Source organism: Betta splendens, chromosome 13 (genome assembly GCF_900634795.4).
Source record: "Betta splendens chromosome 13, fBetSpl5.4, whole genome shotgun sequence".
Classification (NCBI taxonomy): domain Eukaryota; kingdom Metazoa; phylum Chordata; class Actinopteri; order Anabantiformes; family Osphronemidae; genus Betta; species Betta splendens.
In genome coordinates this window covers 17,127,286-17,145,706 of record NC_040893.2, presented here as the reverse complement: position 1 = coordinate 17,145,706, position 18,421 = coordinate 17,127,286, and the positions used below count along the sequence as shown (strand labels likewise).

Sequence of the window (18,421 nt, the reverse complement as noted above, 5' to 3'; positions counted from 1 at the left end):
TGTTAAAGCAAATAGCAAATAATTAGTTCATTATGTAAAAGCGTAATTAATAGTCTTCCTGGAAACACAGTTAAACAGTATTTACAATGCAAAAGAGGATAAACAGCAGAATGAACCAAAACACGCTGCCGGTGGGAATCTGTTCATCTGTGCCACATGTTTTATTCTGTCCTTTGTCGAGGTGTGAACAGGTTTCACATTGTCACACAGCAGAATATGAGGGGACACAAAGGCCAACAAATATCCTTAATTAGGTAATTATCACCACACACAAGTTGCTAAATGACTCACAGTGTGCTATAATGTGTTATATATATACACACAAGGACAAATTAGTAGACAGCTTCACAGAGGCCCTGTCCAGCGAGACATCCGCTCAGGTGAACTGGGATTTAGCGCAGGAAGTTTATTTTCTTGTTCCGCATCAGCTGGAGAAGAATCTTGACTCAAAACACGTATCACAGCTTCTTTGTCTGCAAGGTCAAAAGACAGACAGGCGACATCAGTTCCCCGTCCATCAAAACCAAAACCAGGAACAGATGCTGACATCCTAAAGGGAATAAGTGGGTGCCAACCCTTCTCAGGTGGAATCCTGCACAACTGCTGAAGCTCCGGGGGCAGAAGAGACTTCACCACAGGTGCGACATCCGTGACTGTCTTTCCACAAAACCTCTCATAGGTTGTCAAGTCTGATCTTGTCTGCTGAGTGCGGATGCGCCTTTGTACGACAGTTGGAACTGCAACACACATAGAAATCATTGGAACAGATGAGGTTTATTGATATGCATTCGAGGCATACGGTACCTATGCCCAGACAGGTAACAGGAGGATCTCTGTTGCCTCTCGCCTTAACGCGATCACTCAGCAGTTCAGGGTTTCGCTTCGGCTCGCGGTAATTGTCTCTCATCTCTGTGTCAGTAGAAATCCTGGCGTGACGGCTGCCGTACTGTGCTGCAGATCCTCTTCTTTCTGCACCATTATGGTGATCATATCCTATCAAACAAGTAAGGGAAAACACACCGTGGGGAGAAATACTGTGACATTTTGATGTGTAAATGTGTTTAGCTCAGCTGTTTCTGCACGCTTTCGCACGGCCCAGTCTGAGCCAACAGACTTGACCCACCTTGAGGCATCCCCGCGAAGTCCCCTCTGTAGATGGAGTGGTACTGTGCTGCCACGGCCCTACAGACCTCCGCTTCAGATGGGGCACAATTACAGGGGAACCCGACATACTCAAGGCTTTGTCTGGCATCTCTAGGCAGCCTCCACATCATAAAGGACTTGGAGAAGACAGTTTAATCTAAAGGTCACGATAACCTGCAAGAGGTCAAGCTACAGTGCTAAACTGAGGCTAGCGCAACCCAAGGACTGACCTGACGCGGATGCGGGTTGTTTCTCCTGTGTCCTGAGGCTGATCCTGTGCAAATGGACTCAGGTTTACATGCTGACTTCCAGCAAAAGTCCTTATTGTACAGAGTTGAGCCGAAAGGTCCCAGCTGCGAACGGGAGCCTATAAGCGACGTCGACATTGGGACCCTGCAGTACGTGAACATGTACATAGACAAACACTTAGAAACACGAGGAACAAACAGATTCAGCCTGAACATTAAGCAGACACAGATCTTACAGGGCAATGTCTGTGGCTGCGTTTGGCCGGTAGATGAACTGTCGTTTATGAGACGTTTCATACGGATCCCACCACTGTTTGTCCGCTGCAAAACAACTGCCCATGTTAAAAAATTAAACGCAGAACAGACAACTTGCCTGTGTGTACACTTGCTCCTTCATTGAAACAAAACTGTGAAACGTTCCATAACCATCCTGTACTTGAAGTTATTCTGCTTATACTATATAAGCATATTTGTAAAACATAATCAAATAAACTATATAACTATGTCTACATAATCTGGAATTACTTTACCTTTGTTTGCCATTGGTGTAATTAAAATCGTTCCATCTCCTACTGCATGAAGGTTCACTTAATGGGTGTTTTGCTGAAAAGCGCAATGAATCCTAAATTCAAGCCTGTGGTTAAAACAATTAGCTTCCAGGTAATGGCTTTAAGTGAACAGAGGCAGAGCAGCCAGCGGGATGTTTCTATGCTCTGTGGTTATGGAAACCTACAACATTTGAAAGGCCACTGGGAGCTGCTCAGCATGGGACACGTATTAAAAATTTAACAGTCACAGTTTGGTACTGACAGTGGAAAGTAGCTAATTAAATATAATGCTCATAAATCCTATGTTGAATGCAAATTAGATCATTTATTTCTAACTTCTTAACAGAAGAAGAGAAGAAAGTTTGTGTGAAAGCATTTTCTGTATTGATATTTAAATCTTACTAGAAACATAACATTCTTTCATTTTAGAAAAAAATATTTCTCTGCCTTATCCCTTATTGATAACACAATTTGACTAAAGGTGTATGAATAATTTGATAATTTGTTTGTTTATTTGTTTGTTTATTAATAAGTACTGTATAGGTAATTATTTAGGGCGTTGTTTATTTACACAACTACTACTACAACTAGTCTCACAAAATAAAATTCTAAAGCACAAAAGACGCAATACTATACTGTTATTGTATAGATACTATAGAAAAAGACCTGGTGCACTGACTGTGAGCACAGTGAACAGCCGGAACCGTCTCTCCGCCTCGTTCTTCCATCGTTACCCGCTGCTCATTCGAGTTTAGCGCCACCGCAGCGCTGCGCTCGCGGCGACCAACCGGGCTCCAGCCGGGGCCCACACGCCGACCGTCCAATAAGCGGCTTCAGGGAGTTGGCGGCAGCCAATGTCCGCCAGCCGGAGCGCGACGCTCGGGATAAACACAGAGTGGTGCTCGTAGCCAGAGGAGCGCGCAGGGACGGTGCTTCTCGTCCCATTGTCTGAGACGCACCGACGCACGACCGGGCTCGTTTACCGCTGCGTGGGTAAGCATCGCAAACGTTGATTTATTAGTGGCCGACGCGCACGAGCCCGCCGCGAACGGAACACCGGGCAGCGCCGCGTTTTGCGCGGCGGACGGTGGCGACGGACGCGTTCAGTTGCGTGACTGTGGTGAAAGGATGCTAACGTTATCCTGCCGCTGTCTAACAGCGCCCTGCTACGTCCACGCGGGCTTCCGCTGCAGGCGATAGCGCATCAATAACTCATCCGCGTCCAGGTGGACACCCCGCCCGGGTCAACACGACTTCCGCCGGGGTGTCTCTGCCCAGTAGCCTGCAGCTAGCTGACGTGGCTAGCGTCCGAGCTAGCGGCTAACGGTAGCCAAGAGGTGAGCTCACCGATGACAGGTGCCGAGGAGTCCGGGTGTGGAGATGCAGGCGGAGCAGCTTTCTCCACTCTCATCGTCACTTTCATTAAAAATGTCAAACGCAATAATCCGGTTAATCCCTGTAGTTAAACATAAGCCCGGTTTGTAGGACAACGGAGGGAAACAGTCCGCGGGCATTGTCTGCAGCGTAATCAGCCATTTTAATAGTAATCTCCTGAAATGAGCGCCCCAGCGTTTTTAAAATCGCTAGCACGGCTAACGGCTAAACGCTACAGGACACAAAGCGAGAGCCATGATGGCTAACGGCTAGCGAACAATCAAAGGCGATGGGAGCTAATGCTAATGTATGCGCGTAACGTTCCAGCACCGGTGTGTGACCTGTGTGTAAAGAGGGAGGCCGCCAGATAACATCACACACTGGTGATTTCCAGTTGCGCCACACTGTCACCAAGCTAAGTGTTTGGATGCGTGTTATTAAAATTGAAAGGAGACTCACTGGCCTCTACATACAGTACAATGGCTCATCAGTCAGCCCACACGCCCCCTCCCACCAGCCCATTAAACAATAGATGGAGCTGACAAAGCCACAAGCAGCCAGTTCATTATGGGATATTTAGTTATTGCCACTGCCTTTTTATGGGCAGATGCGTTTCACTCAAAACATTTCATTGTTTTATTTAGTGAGCCAAGATGGGGAAGGATCCAAAGAAGCCGAGGGGGAAAATGTCCTCGTATGCCTACTTTGTGCAGACGTGCCGGGAGGAGCATAAAAAGAAACATCCCGACGCCTCTGTCAACTTTGCAGAGTTCTCCAAGAAATGCTCTGAGCGATGGAAGGTAAAGCGAATTACTCTCTCTACCTTGTTTTTTTTTTTATTATTCGTATTTCAAGCAGCGTGCATCTTCCAGAGCTTTTAACGCAGCGTGTGGTTTTCCTCAAAGACAATGTCACCGAAAGAGAAGGGGAAGTTCGAGGACATGGCCAAACAAGACAAGGTGCGCTACGAGAGGGAGATGAAGAATTATATTCCTCCCAAGGGCCAAAAGAAGAAGCGATTCAAGGACCCCAATGCCCCCAAGAGGCCACCGTATGTTCTGATCACACTACCTGATCATAATTAAGACTAAGTGCATAGAGGATTAAACAAAATGACATGTTTCTCCTCTGCAGGTCGGCGTTCTTCCTGTTCTGCGCTGACTTTCGCCCCAAGATCAAAGGGGAGAACCCTGGCCTCACTATCGGGGACACGGCGAAGAAGCTGGGAGAGCTGTGGAACAGCTCCTCTGCAGAGGAGAAGCAGCCGTATGAGAAGAAGGCGGCCAAGTTGAAGGAGAAATATGACAAGGTAACGAGCGCAGCCACGAGGAGCCAAGAGTCGAGTTTCTCTTCTCACGCGCTCGTCTCTTTCTGCAGGATATTGTTGCTTACCGCACAAAGGGCAAAGTGGATTCAGGATCCGCTGCAGCAGCGGATGATGACGACGACGAGGAGGAGGAAGAGGAGGAGGAGGAAGATGACGACGAGGATGATGAGTAGATTGTGTGTGTGTCGGGACCCGAAGTTCTGTTTATGCCATATAACCCTAATGTACTCAATTCACCATCTGCAACAGAAAACAGCTTGAACAAGAACATGTGTATATTTAATGTTTTTAAGATGTACAGTGTTATGCTTCATTTTTTGTAAAGTTAACACTACATGTCTTAAGTTTGAGATTTTCTAGTGGTAGCTCTTTATCCTTGCCATACTATGTAACAATTTAGGGGGACTACAGATCGGTATGGAAATGACTAGTCTAGGTGTTACAACTTACAACCTAAATGAGATTTCTGAGTTGGTAGTGTAATTATTCCTTATTTTGAGAAATATTTTTTTACGTCTTGTCCTAATGTCTTTTTATTGTTCTTTGAATACCACTCTAATATCAAATGCAGCTGTTGACATTTAAGAATATGTTCAATAAAGGTTGTTTTTTTTTCTTTTCTTTTTTTTTTATTAAAAGAAGTATGCTTTCTTCTCCAGACATCCCCGCTGGCATAACATGACACAGGTGCAGTGCATTTAGTTTCACCTGTAAAAGTATATAATAGACACAGACACTTTTACTTCATAACATTCATATTTCAATCAAAATGGCCAAGATATTAATATCCTCCTGTCTGAGTGCAGATGCCTGAACATAGAAACCGGCAAATTAAAGCCGAAGCAAATGGGAGTTAAGCAAATGAGTTAATTATCCTTGTGGGTATTTAGAATTTAATAATTTGTTGTTTTTTATCCTGTGCTAATCTTCACCAACTCTGTTCCCCCCGATAGCCTTAAAATTAATGTAAGCTCTTGGTTCCATCACTGTTTTGAGGCTTTGGGGCACCCTGCGTCTAGAAGTTAGAATGCTTCATTGCAAATAGCAAAATATTTACATTACATTTTGCATCTTCTATACATAATGAAGAATTCATCATTCTGCCTGTACAAAACTTTCTCATAACAAGTAAATGACAAAGCAAACTAGCAATATAAAAAGATAATACTTAAGATATTACTTAAAAATAAAAGCCCGTTCCCACATGCACCTCATTCATTACAGAGAATCAAGTGTTGTGCATCTGTCTCAGAAACAGGCTGTTGGTGTTGGGTGTTTGCTCCCCCAGAGTTCAGGCAGGGGCCTTTGTGCGTCTTGGCCGGGCTAGATTTCTCTCTGCCTGTAATTGGAGTCAGTCTCACAGTCCTGGTGGCCTCACAGTCACTTAGCGGGGGCTCGCGTGTCACATTTATCAGACTGCTCTCAGCAGCATTGCCCTTTGCTTCACAAAGACCTGTCCTCCTCTGATAGAGTCCGCCGATATGAGGGAAGTCTCAGGGTGTCCTTGGAAATGTTCTCACAAAAGGCAGCTTTCATCCTCATGTTCCTGCATGTTCTTATCACTGGGGTCACAGCTCTTCTGCTTTGTTTCAGGTATATTATGGGCTGCTGCAAAACATGTAACCATTTCAAAGACACTTCTAATTAATTTAAATTTGAATGGCAACCAGACGCTTGTGAACATTATTGCAGTATATCAAAACAAGTTGTGCTTTATTTTCTATAGTTGCGCCAACAAAGTGAAAGGCTTTAGTTCTGCTGATTCACAGGTTTTAGCGTCCTGAGCCAGTTTCACGTAAGCGCTCTTTAAACCTGTGATTCAGACTCACTCCTGTTTCTTCTCGCTGTTGCATGAATGCCTCTCTGAATGAATCCCCCACATGACCTGAAACAAGACAGGCTCCCTCTCGGCTACCTTACTGCAGGCGACTGTTCAAAGAGTCCGTTTCATCGCTCCACTGAAGGACCTCAATAGCAAACTCCCTGCACAGAATGCAAAACGGACTGATTCAGCAGAGTCTAGTGGAATTCATTGATCTTTTTGGTGTCATTGAACATAACGCGTAGCATCAAACCTTGGATCTCTGCATTTTGGAGTCCTAATAGGACTTTTTTCTGGATCTTGAGCGATCACTATGGACACCGCTTTTAGGGTTTTCCTTTTGTTGGTGCTGTGTGGAGCCAACTTTGTGTAACGCTGTGCCGTTTCCACGGATTCTCATTTTTATGCCACATTTGTTTTGCTTTGTTTAGGATCTGCAATTAATCTCAAACTATAAACTTTATCATGGAATTAATTGGACAAAGAATAATATGCAACCTTTTTCTATTTCATTTTCTGGTAAGTTGGTTCTTGGCTCATGTTTTGCAGCAGCAATAGTTTGGTTTAATTGTATTTTTTCATCTTTATCACTGGCTTTAATAGAAGTACATTACTTATTATTGATTATTAAACATTACTACTGCATGTATCTAATGTGTTTCCTCAGGTGTTAAACGTTGTCTCACCTGGACACTCACTAAATGTGAGCAGTGAGGAGCAGTTTGCAGATTTTGTTCCAGAGCAGCATATGCCTCCCTCCCGGTATCATACATCTGCTGATGCTGTGCCCAAGCGTGGCACGGCCAGCTCACAGTCTCACAGCAGATGGGGAACGCAGATGGCTTTCTCTAAAACTGTTTATTCATTTGAAGTGAAAGAAGACACTGAACCAGGTCAGTCATCTGTGCAGCAAGGCCTCAGATTATAGATCTGTATCACAGCCAGTTTTTAGCATGTAGCATAGCGCGGATCCTTCTGTTTTTACTCCACAGTAATTCCGCTCTATGCAATGCGTTGGCAGGAACAGTTGTGGGAAAGGTTTCGACGTTGTTTGACGACCGCTCGCCTGTTACGTATTCAGTGCAGGAGGATGATGGGGGGGGCCTGTTCCTCCTCAGCCCCCTCTCTGGGGACTTCCTCGTATCCCGCAGCCTGGATTTTGAAGAACAGAGCTTCTACGTTCTAACGGTGGCGGCGCAGCAGGGGGATTTGCGGGTGTCAAGTGTCAGGGTGTACTTCAACGTGTTGGATGTGAATGACAACCCCCCCGTCTTCAGTCAGGATACCTTTCATGCATCGCTGCGTGAAGACACGCGGGTCGGAACCTGCTTCCTGTCCTTGAATGTGTCAGATAAAGATGCTGGTAAGTGGACAAAGTACATCTGAAATAATATAATCATCGTTATAATTCAGAACCAACACCAGCATTGTCATGTTGTTGCTCTGGGGAAGATACTGTGGGTCATGAAGATGCTGAGTTGCCGCCCTCTATAAACACAGGTTTGCAAACACCTCCCTCTAGTGGTCACGAGGTGCCACAGCCCTTCCGTCAGTTTCTGTGCATTAAGTGCATTAAAGGGCCAGTGAATCCTCTGAGACTTGTTTCTCTCCTCTCTGCTAGGTGACAATGGAGACTTACACCTGAGAGTGACCAGCGGAGACGAAGGCAGCGTCTTCTTCCTCAGCCCAGCTGGCACTTTGTGCCTGAGCACCCAGTTAGACAGGGAGAGCCTGTCCTCCTTCAGTCTGACGGTGACGGCCAATGACCGGGTCCTGCCTGCGTCCTCGCAGCTCACCAGCACAGCGCACGTGATAGTGCTGGTTACTGATGTCAACGACAACGCTCCGGCGTTCGTTTCAGCCCCAAGCGTCGTCGTGGCCGAGGACGCGGCGCCGCGTTCTGTTGTGGCAACTGTACGGGCTGAGGACAGAGACGCGGGATCGAATGGGGAGGTGCTGTATTACCTGAAGGATGTCAGTGGCGCCTTCAGCATTGGAGAAACAAGCGGAGCGATTCAGCTGGAGGAGGAGCTAGACAGAGAAGAGGAAGAAACCAAGACCATCACGGTAACGGCTACAGACAGAGGCTCTCCCAGCATGACCTCCACCCTGAACCTCACAGTGCACGTCCAGGACGTGAACGATCACGACCCCCAGTTCCCACAAAGCACCTACAGCCTGAGCGTGGCCGAGGACGTTCCCAGAGGAACCAGCGTGTCACAGCCTCAGGCTCACGACCGGGACGCGGGGGGAAACGGGCAGGTGCGTTACGCGCTGACCCCCGCGGCTCCATTCGCAGTGGACGTGGTTCGAGGCGTCGTGGTGGCTGTGGAACAGCTGGACAGAGAGCAGCTATCCAACTACACGCTGATCATAACGGCCTTCGATCAAGGGCCAGCGCCGAGGTCTGCAACCGCTACCGTCAGCGTCACGGTGTTGGACGTCAATGACTTCACTCCCGTGTTTGTTCCAGAAACGCTGGTCATACGTGTGTGGGAGAATGAAGAAGACCAGTCTTACCTCACACATCAGGTACAAATGCGTCTCAGCCACTCACAGTAAGAGCTAATTAAATATTACTAGCAGGAATTCTGAGTCATGATTATTTCTAAATGACTTTATTTGACCAGGTTTCAGCCGTGGATGAGGATTCAGAAGCCAACAGCCAGCTTACGTATCTCATAGAAAAAGGAAATGCGGATGGTTTGTTCTCTATCACTCCAAACGGCACTTTTCAGATTCTACAAACGCTGGACAGGGAGAAGGAATCTCTTTATATCATCACCATCATCGCTGTCGACTCGGGTAATTCGGATCTAAACTAAACAGCATTTTACGAAGGTCATGAACGGTCTGCTGTAATGAAGGTCACCCTGTGATTTGCAGGATTCCCGCCTCTAACGGGTTCCCTCAGCTTACATGTGGTAGTGGACGATACCAACGACAACCCTCCAGAGTTCACTGAAGACGTCTACAACACCATAGTGCCCGAGGACAGTCCCACAGGCACCGTGTTCGCCATGGTAACGGCCTCTGACGTCGATGAGGGCGTCAGTGGGGAAATAAGGTACATGTGACTATTTGACAGGTGTCGCGTTCAGTCATATTGTGCCTTCATTTGTCAGAACCCATTCCAACAGACTCATGAAATGTGATGAACTGTAGGTACTTCATGCAGGACACAGATGTACCATTTGCTATAGAGGAAACATCTGGAGAGCTGTTTACGACCAACACACTGGACAGAGAGGCTGTGGCTGTTTACCAGTTATCAGTGGTTGGCAGTGATAAGCATCCTACTCATCCTCTGTCCAGCTCGGTGCTTGTCATTGTACTTATTGGAGACATTAACGACCACTGGCCTCGGTTTCTGAACAGCCCGTATGTCTCCTACGTGCCCGACGAATTGGACCCGGGTGAGAGATTTTGCTGCCTTCTTCTGGGTACCAGCTTCTCATGGGGCTGTGGTGTAGTTTTATTTTTTTATTTTTGTGCTTTCTCCCACAGGTGCAGTCGTCTGTGCAGTAACAGCCACAGATGACGATGCTGAGATCAACGCAGAACTGCGCTATTCTCTCTACGGACAAACGTCAGATCTGTTTGTAATCGATCCCCACACTGGCTCCGTGTTCACTTCAGGCGCACTCAGGAATAAGGAGGACGTGGTTGTCAACGTACACGTCGAAGACGGTGGAGAAAACCCTAAATTTGACATCACCACCGTCAGCGTCAGGTTCCAGAACGTCTCAGAGTTTCCGGAGGTGAGCGTGGCCGTCGTGACCGACACGCTGTCGGAGGACGCGCCGGTGGGAGCGTTGGTCGCCACGGTTACTGCAGCGAGCGGCAGAGCCCAACCCGTCTCCTTCTACCTCGCTGCCGGCAACTCCGAAGACGCGTTTCACGTGGCGCCGCTGAGCGGAGAGCTGAGGCTGGAGAGGCCTCTGGATCACGAGAGCAGAAGGTCGTTCGCCCTGTTGATCGAGGCCCGAGACGCCGGTTCACCTCCCTTCTCCTCATTCGCACAGATTCACCTAAACATTAGTGACGTGAACGACAACCTCCCGCAGTTCACACAAGCCGAGTACAGGTGCGAGGTTCTGGAGAACTCCCCTCCGTCCTGGGTTTGTGATGTTCTTGCTGTAGATGCAGATTCGGGAAGTTACGGTGCGGTGCAATACAACATAACGGACGGAAACACCGATCATTTTTTCACTATTGACGTTGAAAGCGGTTTACTGAGTACTTCTGTGGGTCTAGACAGAGAATATAAAACAGAATTCAATCTAACTGTGGAGGCTGCAGAGGTAGACAACCCCCATCACAGAGACAGGGCCGCTGTCATCATTGTTGTTTCGGACACGAATGACAACCCACCGCGCTTCTCACAAGCCTTTCTGGCTGCAGTACCTGAGGATGCTCCTGTTGGACACTCAGTTTTACAGGTGACATCCTATGATGATGATATCGGTGCCAATGCAGTGATCAGTTATTCTATAACTGACCAAAGTGATGATCTGCCTTTTACTATAGACACCACCTCTGGCCGCATCACTGTGGAACGGCCTCTGGACAGGGAGGTGCAGGATCTTTATATTCTCAGAGTGAACGCGAATGATTCCGTGTGGAGCGTGAGCACGGACGTCACAATACTGATCACCGACATCAATGATAACAGCCCAGTGTTCGTCAGCCATTTCTACACAGTTCTCCTTCCTGAAACAACAGAGACAGAGGCTTTTGTTGTGCAGCTTGTTGCTACGGATGCAGATTTGGGGCCAAACAGGGAGATTGTATATTTTATGGACCCTTTGAATGAGGAGTTCTGGGTGAATGCTTCCACTGGTGAAGTATATACAAAGCAGCTTTTAACTGGGTATAACTATACTTACCATTTCACAGTCTTTGCATTCGATTGTGCCGCAGTTCCTCTGTACAACAGCACCACTGTCGCTGTGAGACTGGTACCATTTAACCACCACCCACCGAGCTTTCTGCCTTTACGGCCTCTGATTGTTATCCCAAATGACATGGCTGTGGGAACTGAGGTGCTCCAGCTCACAGCAGTGGATCTTGATGTGGGTAATAGCAGCGCTAATACTGAGTATGCTTTGAATGGCGGCAATGCATCAGATTTCTTCTGGATCCAAGCTGACGATGGGAGAATCTTCTTAAATCAAACTTTAGCAGACAGCGTAAATGTGTTTCTATGCTTAAGTGTTGTGGCCAAAGACCGGGGCACCCCCCCTTTATCATCACAGACTGAGATCATGTTTGAAATCACTGGGAGGAACCACTTCCCTCCCTTCTTCAGGGAACCAGATGTCACGTTCTCTGTCCCTGAGGATTTGCCCATAGGATCAGTAATTGGGAGGATTCAAGCAGAGGATATGGATAATGGAGCAAATGGAGCCATTGTGTACTCCATCCACCCGGAAAAGCCATACGCACCATTCTCTATAGGAGAAGCTTCTGGGCTTCTAACACTGGTCACTGAGCTGGATTTTGAAATTCTTGATGTTTATCAGCTTCAAATCCAGGCCACTGATAGTGGCTGGGCCCCTAAAAGTAGCCTGTTAAATGTCACTGTGTCGGTTATGGACGTGAATGATAATCCTCCAGTCTTCCTGTCCTCTGAGTATCTCACTTCACTGCCTGAAAATTCAGAAACTGGAACTAAAGTCCTGACGGTGACAGCTGCCGATGCTGATTCAGGCGCCTTTTCGCAAATATTCTACTCTCTCACTGCTGGTCATGTGGATAAGTTTGCAATTGACTCGAGAAATGGTACAATCACCACTTTGGATGTTTTTGATTATGAGCGAGAGCAGGTGTTCGATCTAACAGTCAGAGCATCAAACACAGGTCGTCAAACATTATTTAGTTTGGCACATGTTGTGATCCACATCTCAGACGTCAACGAGTTCACGCCTACATTTATTAACAAGGAATTCAGCTTTTCAGTGTTAAAAAACGTGCCTCTCAGAAGTAGAATAGGAAAAGTGACAGCCATAGATTATGACCAAGGCCCTGAAGGTCAGGTGTTTTACTTGATGTTTGGCCAGAACAAATACATAGGCTTCGAAGTTGATGAACTCTCAGGAGAAATATACACAACTGGCAGTTTGAGAAAACAAGGCAACAATAATGTGGTTTTAAAGGTGATGGCGAAGAACGCTGGTGTCATAACTGGCCTGAATGTAGATGAAACTCTGGTCCATATCAGCGTGATCGACACAAATGATGCGCCCGTGTTCACCTCTGCTCTTTATGAGGTGAACGTGACAGAAGACAGCCCGGCTGGGACGTCTGTGTTGACGGTGAGCGCTCTGGATCAGGACTCCATCTTGGACTGGAACCGTTTCTTCTTCAGCATTGAAGATGGAAACTCAAACTACTCCTTCGCCATCGACGCGAGCAGCGGCGTCATTTCAGTAAACTCTCCACTCGACAGAGAACTTTATCCAGTGTTCAACCTAACTGTCACCGCCACTGATAATGGCTCTCCTCCAGCTACTGGAACCTCTGCTGTCATCGTAACCATCGATGACGTTAACGACAACGCTCCCAAACTCACCTATACTGAGGCTCAGCTGAAGGAAAATCAGCCCCAGGGAACAATAGTAGCGCGGTTAAATGCTTTTGATGCTGATTCGGCGTTAAACCAGGGACCTTTCACTTTCTGGTTGGTCAACCCGTTAACGGAGAGCCCCTTCTCACTAACCCCAGACGGAGTTTTGTTCAGCACAAAGCCCACTGATCGAGAGCTAACGCCGACATATCGCATCCTGGTGGCTGTTAGGGACTCAGGGACTCCTCCACTGTCATCCACAACAATGTTCCACATCGCCATTGTGGATGAAAACGACAACCCCTCTCTGCCCAGAAATATCTTCATCGAGGTGAAATACTTTGGCAGCTCTTTTCAAGGGGGCATGATCGGTAACGTCCGACCTGACGACCAGGATGAGACTGATTCATTCAGCTGCACCATTAAAAGCGGGCCCACCAATATGTTCATAATCCCTAACGGGACGTGTGAGCTGTGGTCTTCTCCTTTCCAGGGAGAGGCCACCTTTAATATAACTATTGAAGCTACGGACCACCTTCATTACCCGGTGAACAACAGCATCTATATCAACTACAAGGGGTTCACCAACGCTTCCATAGATAACTGCATATTATTCTATGTGTCATCACCCTCCATGCAAGAGTTTCTGTCCAATAAGTATCTGAAGTTTGTGAAAGCCCTGGACAGTCTGTTCAACCTGCAGGCCTCCAAGACTCACGTGTTTGGAATCAAACATATCGGCAGAGAGATCCTTCTGTTGGCTGCTGTCAAAAATTACAACGGTGAGTATCTGAGCCAGGATGTTGCCAGTGGCATTTCTTCTGGACATAAGAAACTGCTAGAGGCTCAGAGCAGCGTGGCTATTTCCCACATCACCAGTGATCCATGTCTCACCAGTCCCTGTCGGAATGGAGCCATGTGCCACAAAAGCATCTTCATTAGCCAGAGTGTCGCAGTGCTAGAAAGCTTGGCCGTCATCTACGTGTCGCCTCAGAAAGAGGTCTTTAACTGCACCTGTGCTCGGGGCTTCACTGGGACACTCTGCCAGGACGACATTGATGAGTGTGAGTTGAATCCCTGTGAGAATGACGGCACGTGCGTGAACATGGCAGGAAGTTTCTACTGTCACTGCCGGAGCGGCTTCTCGGGGTCCGTCTGCTCCGTGGACGGAGACCAGTGCCTGATGCTGCAGTGTCAAAATGGAGGAATGTGCATTCCCACACAGGATGGATATGACTGTCGCTGCACGCCTGGATTTGAAGGTGAACCTTGGTCAACACAAATTCTGTGCTTTGTGCCAATAGATTAAAAGTTGTTGGACTTTTAATTTGCAGGAGAAATGTGTGAGCAGTTCACAGACCACTGCACATCAGCCCCATGCGGTCAAGGCAGCTGCACCAATTCACAGACAGGGTTCGCTTGTCAATGTCCATTTGGTGAGAAAAACATTAAATGTTGAGCACAAAGATTGGAAAGCCTGTCCAGAGATCCAATATTTTCTTATCCAACTATACACATTTTTTGGCTTCTCCACAGCAGGGTGCCATCTGGTTTTCGTCTGCACATCATTAACATCATGTTCCATCTCTTCCCAGGAGTCAGCGGCGTCCACTGTGAGGATCACAGTTATGGCTTTGAGGAGCTTTCCTTCATGGAGTTTCCACCATTAGATCGCAGGATCAACCTAATCTCCTTGGAGTTTGCCACCGTGCAGAAGGACTCCCTCCTCTTATACAACCCCAGCTCCAGCAGGGAGTACTTGGCACTAGAGATACTGGACGGAACCATACACCTTTCTTATGACCTGGGCTCAGGACCTGTGAAGCTCCAAACAACCAAGCAGGTGGCAGACGGGCAGTTCCACGGCATCACCGTTCGAAGGATCGGGAATGTGAGTTTCAAAGATATCAACACACAGACAAAACCAAGCAGGAGGTGGTTTCAGAAAAAAAGACTAATGCACCAACGTTTGCATATGACAGATGGGTTCTGTACATGTGGACAACTGCACAGATGTTGAAAACAGTGGTTTTTGCTTCTCACAGAATGACGGCAGCAATTCACAGAGGTAGCAGTAATTTTACTATTATTTATTTATTATTTCACACTGCTTCTACATCATCCTCTGCCTTTATGCTCACAAGGACACTCGATGTTGGCAACAGTAACATGACATTTGGAGGACTGAGGACCATTGAGTTGATTTTACTGCAGCCGACTCATATAAAGTCTCACGACTTTGTAGGATGCATTCGAAACATTCAAGTAAATGGAATCCTGCTGAGACCTTCAATGGCCCTGTCAACGTATAACATCCTTGACAGGTGAAACTGATGCCCTCATTAAAACGCTGGAAGGACATGTATTTATTTGTTTCTAACATGTATTTCTATGAAGGTGCCCTCGAGCAGCTGTGTCACCATGTCACAACAACCCATGTAAGAACGGCGGCGTGTGCCATGACCTTTGGTCCCATCATCACTGTGAATGCAGAGGCTCATTTACCGGCAGCAACTGTGCCAGAGGTAAACAATGAAAGCAATATACGTACTGTACATGTGATGTGTCAAATGAAAATGGGCATGAATATGCTTTTTTCTCTATCTATTTTAAAACAGCAACATCAGAGGAGCTCGCACTGAGGTTTACTAGCAATGAATACGTTGAGTATTTTGTCAAGGAAAGGTTCAGAAGAGATTTCCAGCTAAAAAACCTGTTGGACAATGAAAAGGAGGAAAACACTGGAGACCAAGCGTTGATTAACATTAAGTTCAAGACCAAAGATGGTGGAGTGTTAATATCTGTTCTCACACAGATTGGATATTTGCTGCTTGACGTAGGTATTTAATATGTAGTATTATTTATGTTTGCTGTGTGTTTGTGAGGCTATATTTTACTTTTATTCCAGGTCATAGACGGGAAGCTTGTTTTCATCTTCAGAGACACAGTGTCAGGACACAAGTCAGAGATCGCTGTAGAACCTCCAGTGGCTGATGGACTCTGGCATGTTGTCCTAATAATCAGCCATGGACAGAACACGCTCCTGCTTCTAGATGATAATCCAGTCCTGAACGTCACTCACCAAATGATGAAATTCACTCCTGTTACTGTGGAAAAGATTGTTGTTGGAGCGGCTGTGACAGCTGATTCAAAGCTCCAACACTCTGGTAGGAAATGAAATAAAGGGAAATTAAATATTTTATATTGTCACGTGAACTACATATAGAAGATGCCATATCTAGCAATCTAGTGACTTTGTAATGTTTTGAATGCAGCCCGTGTACTGATACATGTTTTCTGGACTAACACGGATGAATCCGTCTTGTTTTTCCTTTAGGCTTTGCAGGTTGCGTGCAGTATTTCAACGCGACCAGCTCCGATCTGCTTGTCAGTGAACACAGCGTGATGGTGGACATCTGGCCAAGCCTGACCCTGGTCCAGTCCAGCTGCAGCTCTTCAGGTGTCTGCATCCCCTTGGCCTGCTCTGAGAAGGCTGCTGCCTGGACCCACTGCCTCTCATCCCACTGCCAAAGCCAGTGGTGTGGACCTGCTGCTCAGAACCGCACCTGCATCTGTTTACACAATGTCTCCAACCACATGTGTGATATCTGCAGCTCCACAGCAGAGAGCCCTGACTGGTGTCACACAGTGCAGGGCAGCTCCATGTGGCTCATCGCTGTGCTTCTCCCTCTGATCTCGATCCTGCTGATTGTAGGAATGCTGGTTGTGCTTTATAGAGTGAGGCGGCTCAGCTCGCAGTGTTGGAGTCATAATTTGCCACAGAAAACACAGCACGGAGCGGACAACGCTGCGTTTCGCTTCGATTGTAGTAGAACAGATGTTGCACCTGAGCCGAGTGAAGATCCACAGAGGTTCAGTGTGAGTGAGTTTTACTGCGATGTGAATGTGTCAAGTGTTCAGTTTGTGCCAAACTGTGAGTTGGAGTATTACGAAACCGAGAGCATCTCTAGCTCGTTTCATTCCGACGCTGCGTCTCTCAAACTCAGCTGGCACAAGAGCCCTTATAGCACAAAGTGTGGGAATGAGGATCATAAGAAGTGGGGCGATTTGAAGGTGCTGTTAGCAGGTTTTGAAGAGGAATGTTGCGGTGAAGAGCAGGCAAAACGCCCCACGAGGCCTCAAAATGCAGCTTCCCTATACAAGCGGGCAATAACTAAGATCGATGCAGTGAAGTCCCTGCACACACCTCCATTCTACACAAAGACGTTCCTCCAACCAGAGCTCCTGCATCATGTGCAAAACCTGACGTTTGAAGAAATCAGTAAACTAAACATTCATCTGGAGCGAACAACGTTACAGCAAGCATTAAGGCCCGGGCCCATCAGATCAGTCCCAGCGACCCATGTCCCCTCTGACAGTGAAACAGAGAGCACATTCACGTGCTCAGAATCTGAAAGCAGACACTACTCAGTAACCAGCACTGGTAAAAGTGAACCAGACCAGTTGCCTCCGTCAGCAGGAGTCACACAAGACAATAATTCCTCCTTAAACTCTCTATTCAAAGCCCCCTCGACTGCAGATCAGCAGAAGCCTAAGAGTATTTCCTCCAGCATGTTTGTTGAATGGGAAAAAGCATTAAATATGAACCTACCTTTTATTAGCTATGCTCCAATTTTTGAGGAAATTGCACAACTACCTCCTGCACCTGGCTCTAATATGCAAAGTGATGCAGGAGAACTTATTTGAGGGTCATCATACAGACTGTGCGTCATACCTGACTTAAAGGGTATATTATTGAGTATATTTAATGTATATGCTTATATATTTAATGCAATGCTTAATCCTTAAGCATTTACATACAGTATAAATCAGACTTCAAATTAATGATATGCTTTTTGTTGTCCTGGATTTACCCTGAGTAAGTAGCTCACAGTAGAAGCACAAACTAGAAAATACAAACTAGCCTCTTTTTGTTGTCTGCTTTGGAAGGTTTCTGCCATTACAGAAGTATCTGATACGATCACAACTACACATGCAAAAGTTTGGAAGTCTGATTTTTGTGAAATAGAAAACGAAAAAAAGAAATTATCTCATGTTGCATAAAATAATGGCTAAACATTTTTAATACAGTATTTCATATTGCTCGACAAAATGATTTCTAATTACACTAAAGCCTTTATATGCAGTGTGAACTTTGTATACAGCCACAGACATTTAAATACAGATAATCACAGACCCCATAGATTTAGAAAAGAGCTGATCTACTGTAATCTTTAACCATTTGCGTACACTGGGGATATCATATAAGAATTAACACCATAAACATTTAGAAATTACAGTCATAGAATAAACTAGCAAACTAGGATATATTTAAGTTTATTTATAGTTTATTATATTTAGCGGCTACAGCTACAGCAGCAAACTTAATTA

The 18,421-nt window shown here is 46.4% G+C and overlaps 3 protein-coding genes across 12 annotated transcripts; 2 read left to right on the top strand and 1 right to left on the bottom strand.

Annotated features, from left to right (window-relative positions):
* Positions 1-137: 137 nt before the first annotated feature.
* On the bottom strand, positions 138-3,789 carry LOC114868074 (testis-expressed protein 26-like). Of its 9 annotated transcripts, none has more exons than XM_029171406.3 (8): positions 3,287-3,417; positions 1,922-1,994; positions 1,628-1,712; positions 1,374-1,536; positions 1,124-1,280; positions 805-993; positions 576-737; positions 138-473 (listed from the first exon to the last, which is right to left on the bottom strand). In XM_029171406.3, the coding sequence occupies exons 2-8, from the start codon at positions 1,932-1,934 to the stop codon at positions 346-348; spliced, it is 897 nt and encodes a 298-aa protein (XP_029027239.1). In that variant the 5' UTR covers positions 1,935-1,994; positions 3,287-3,417; the 3' UTR covers positions 138-345. The 9 variants fall into 9 exon arrangements, with proteins under 9 accessions (XP_029027239.1, XP_029027237.1, XP_029027232.1 ...); XM_029171404.3 differs by lacking the exon at positions 3,287-3,417 and adding an exon at positions 2,619-2,747; XM_029171399.3 differs by lacking the exon at positions 3,287-3,417 and adding an exon at positions 2,619-2,741 and having other exon boundaries at positions 1,628-1,723.
* Positions 2,791-5,256, top strand: hmgb1b (high mobility group box 1b). Of its 2 annotated transcripts, none has more exons than XM_029171410.3 (5): positions 2,791-2,932; positions 3,958-4,113; positions 4,219-4,364; positions 4,448-4,622; positions 4,691-5,256. In XM_029171410.3, the coding sequence occupies exons 2-5, from the start codon at positions 3,967-3,969 to the stop codon at positions 4,811-4,813; spliced, it is 591 nt and encodes a 196-aa protein (XP_029027243.1). In that variant the 5' UTR covers positions 2,791-2,932; positions 3,958-3,966; the 3' UTR covers positions 4,814-5,256. The 2 variants fall into 2 exon arrangements, with proteins under 2 accessions (XP_029027243.1, XP_029027244.1); XM_029171411.3 differs by lacking the exon at positions 2,791-2,932 and adding an exon at positions 3,136-3,276.
* A 141-nt stretch (positions 5,257-5,397) lies between these two features.
* Positions 5,398-18,417, top strand: LOC114868072 (protocadherin Fat 4). The gene is made up of 16 exons (XM_029171394.3): positions 5,398-6,981; positions 7,130-7,355; positions 7,484-7,825; positions 8,084-8,994; positions 9,093-9,267; positions 9,349-9,529; positions 9,628-9,878; positions 9,970-14,292; positions 14,365-14,466; positions 14,626-14,921; positions 15,013-15,098; positions 15,175-15,354; positions 15,428-15,555; positions 15,649-15,866; positions 15,939-16,197; positions 16,368-18,417. The coding sequence occupies exons 1-16, from the start codon at positions 6,928-6,930 to the stop codon at positions 17,735-17,737; spliced, it is 9,102 nt and encodes a 3,033-aa protein (XP_029027227.1). The 5' UTR covers positions 5,398-6,927; the 3' UTR covers positions 17,738-18,417.
* Positions 18,418-18,421: the final 4 nt, after the last annotated feature.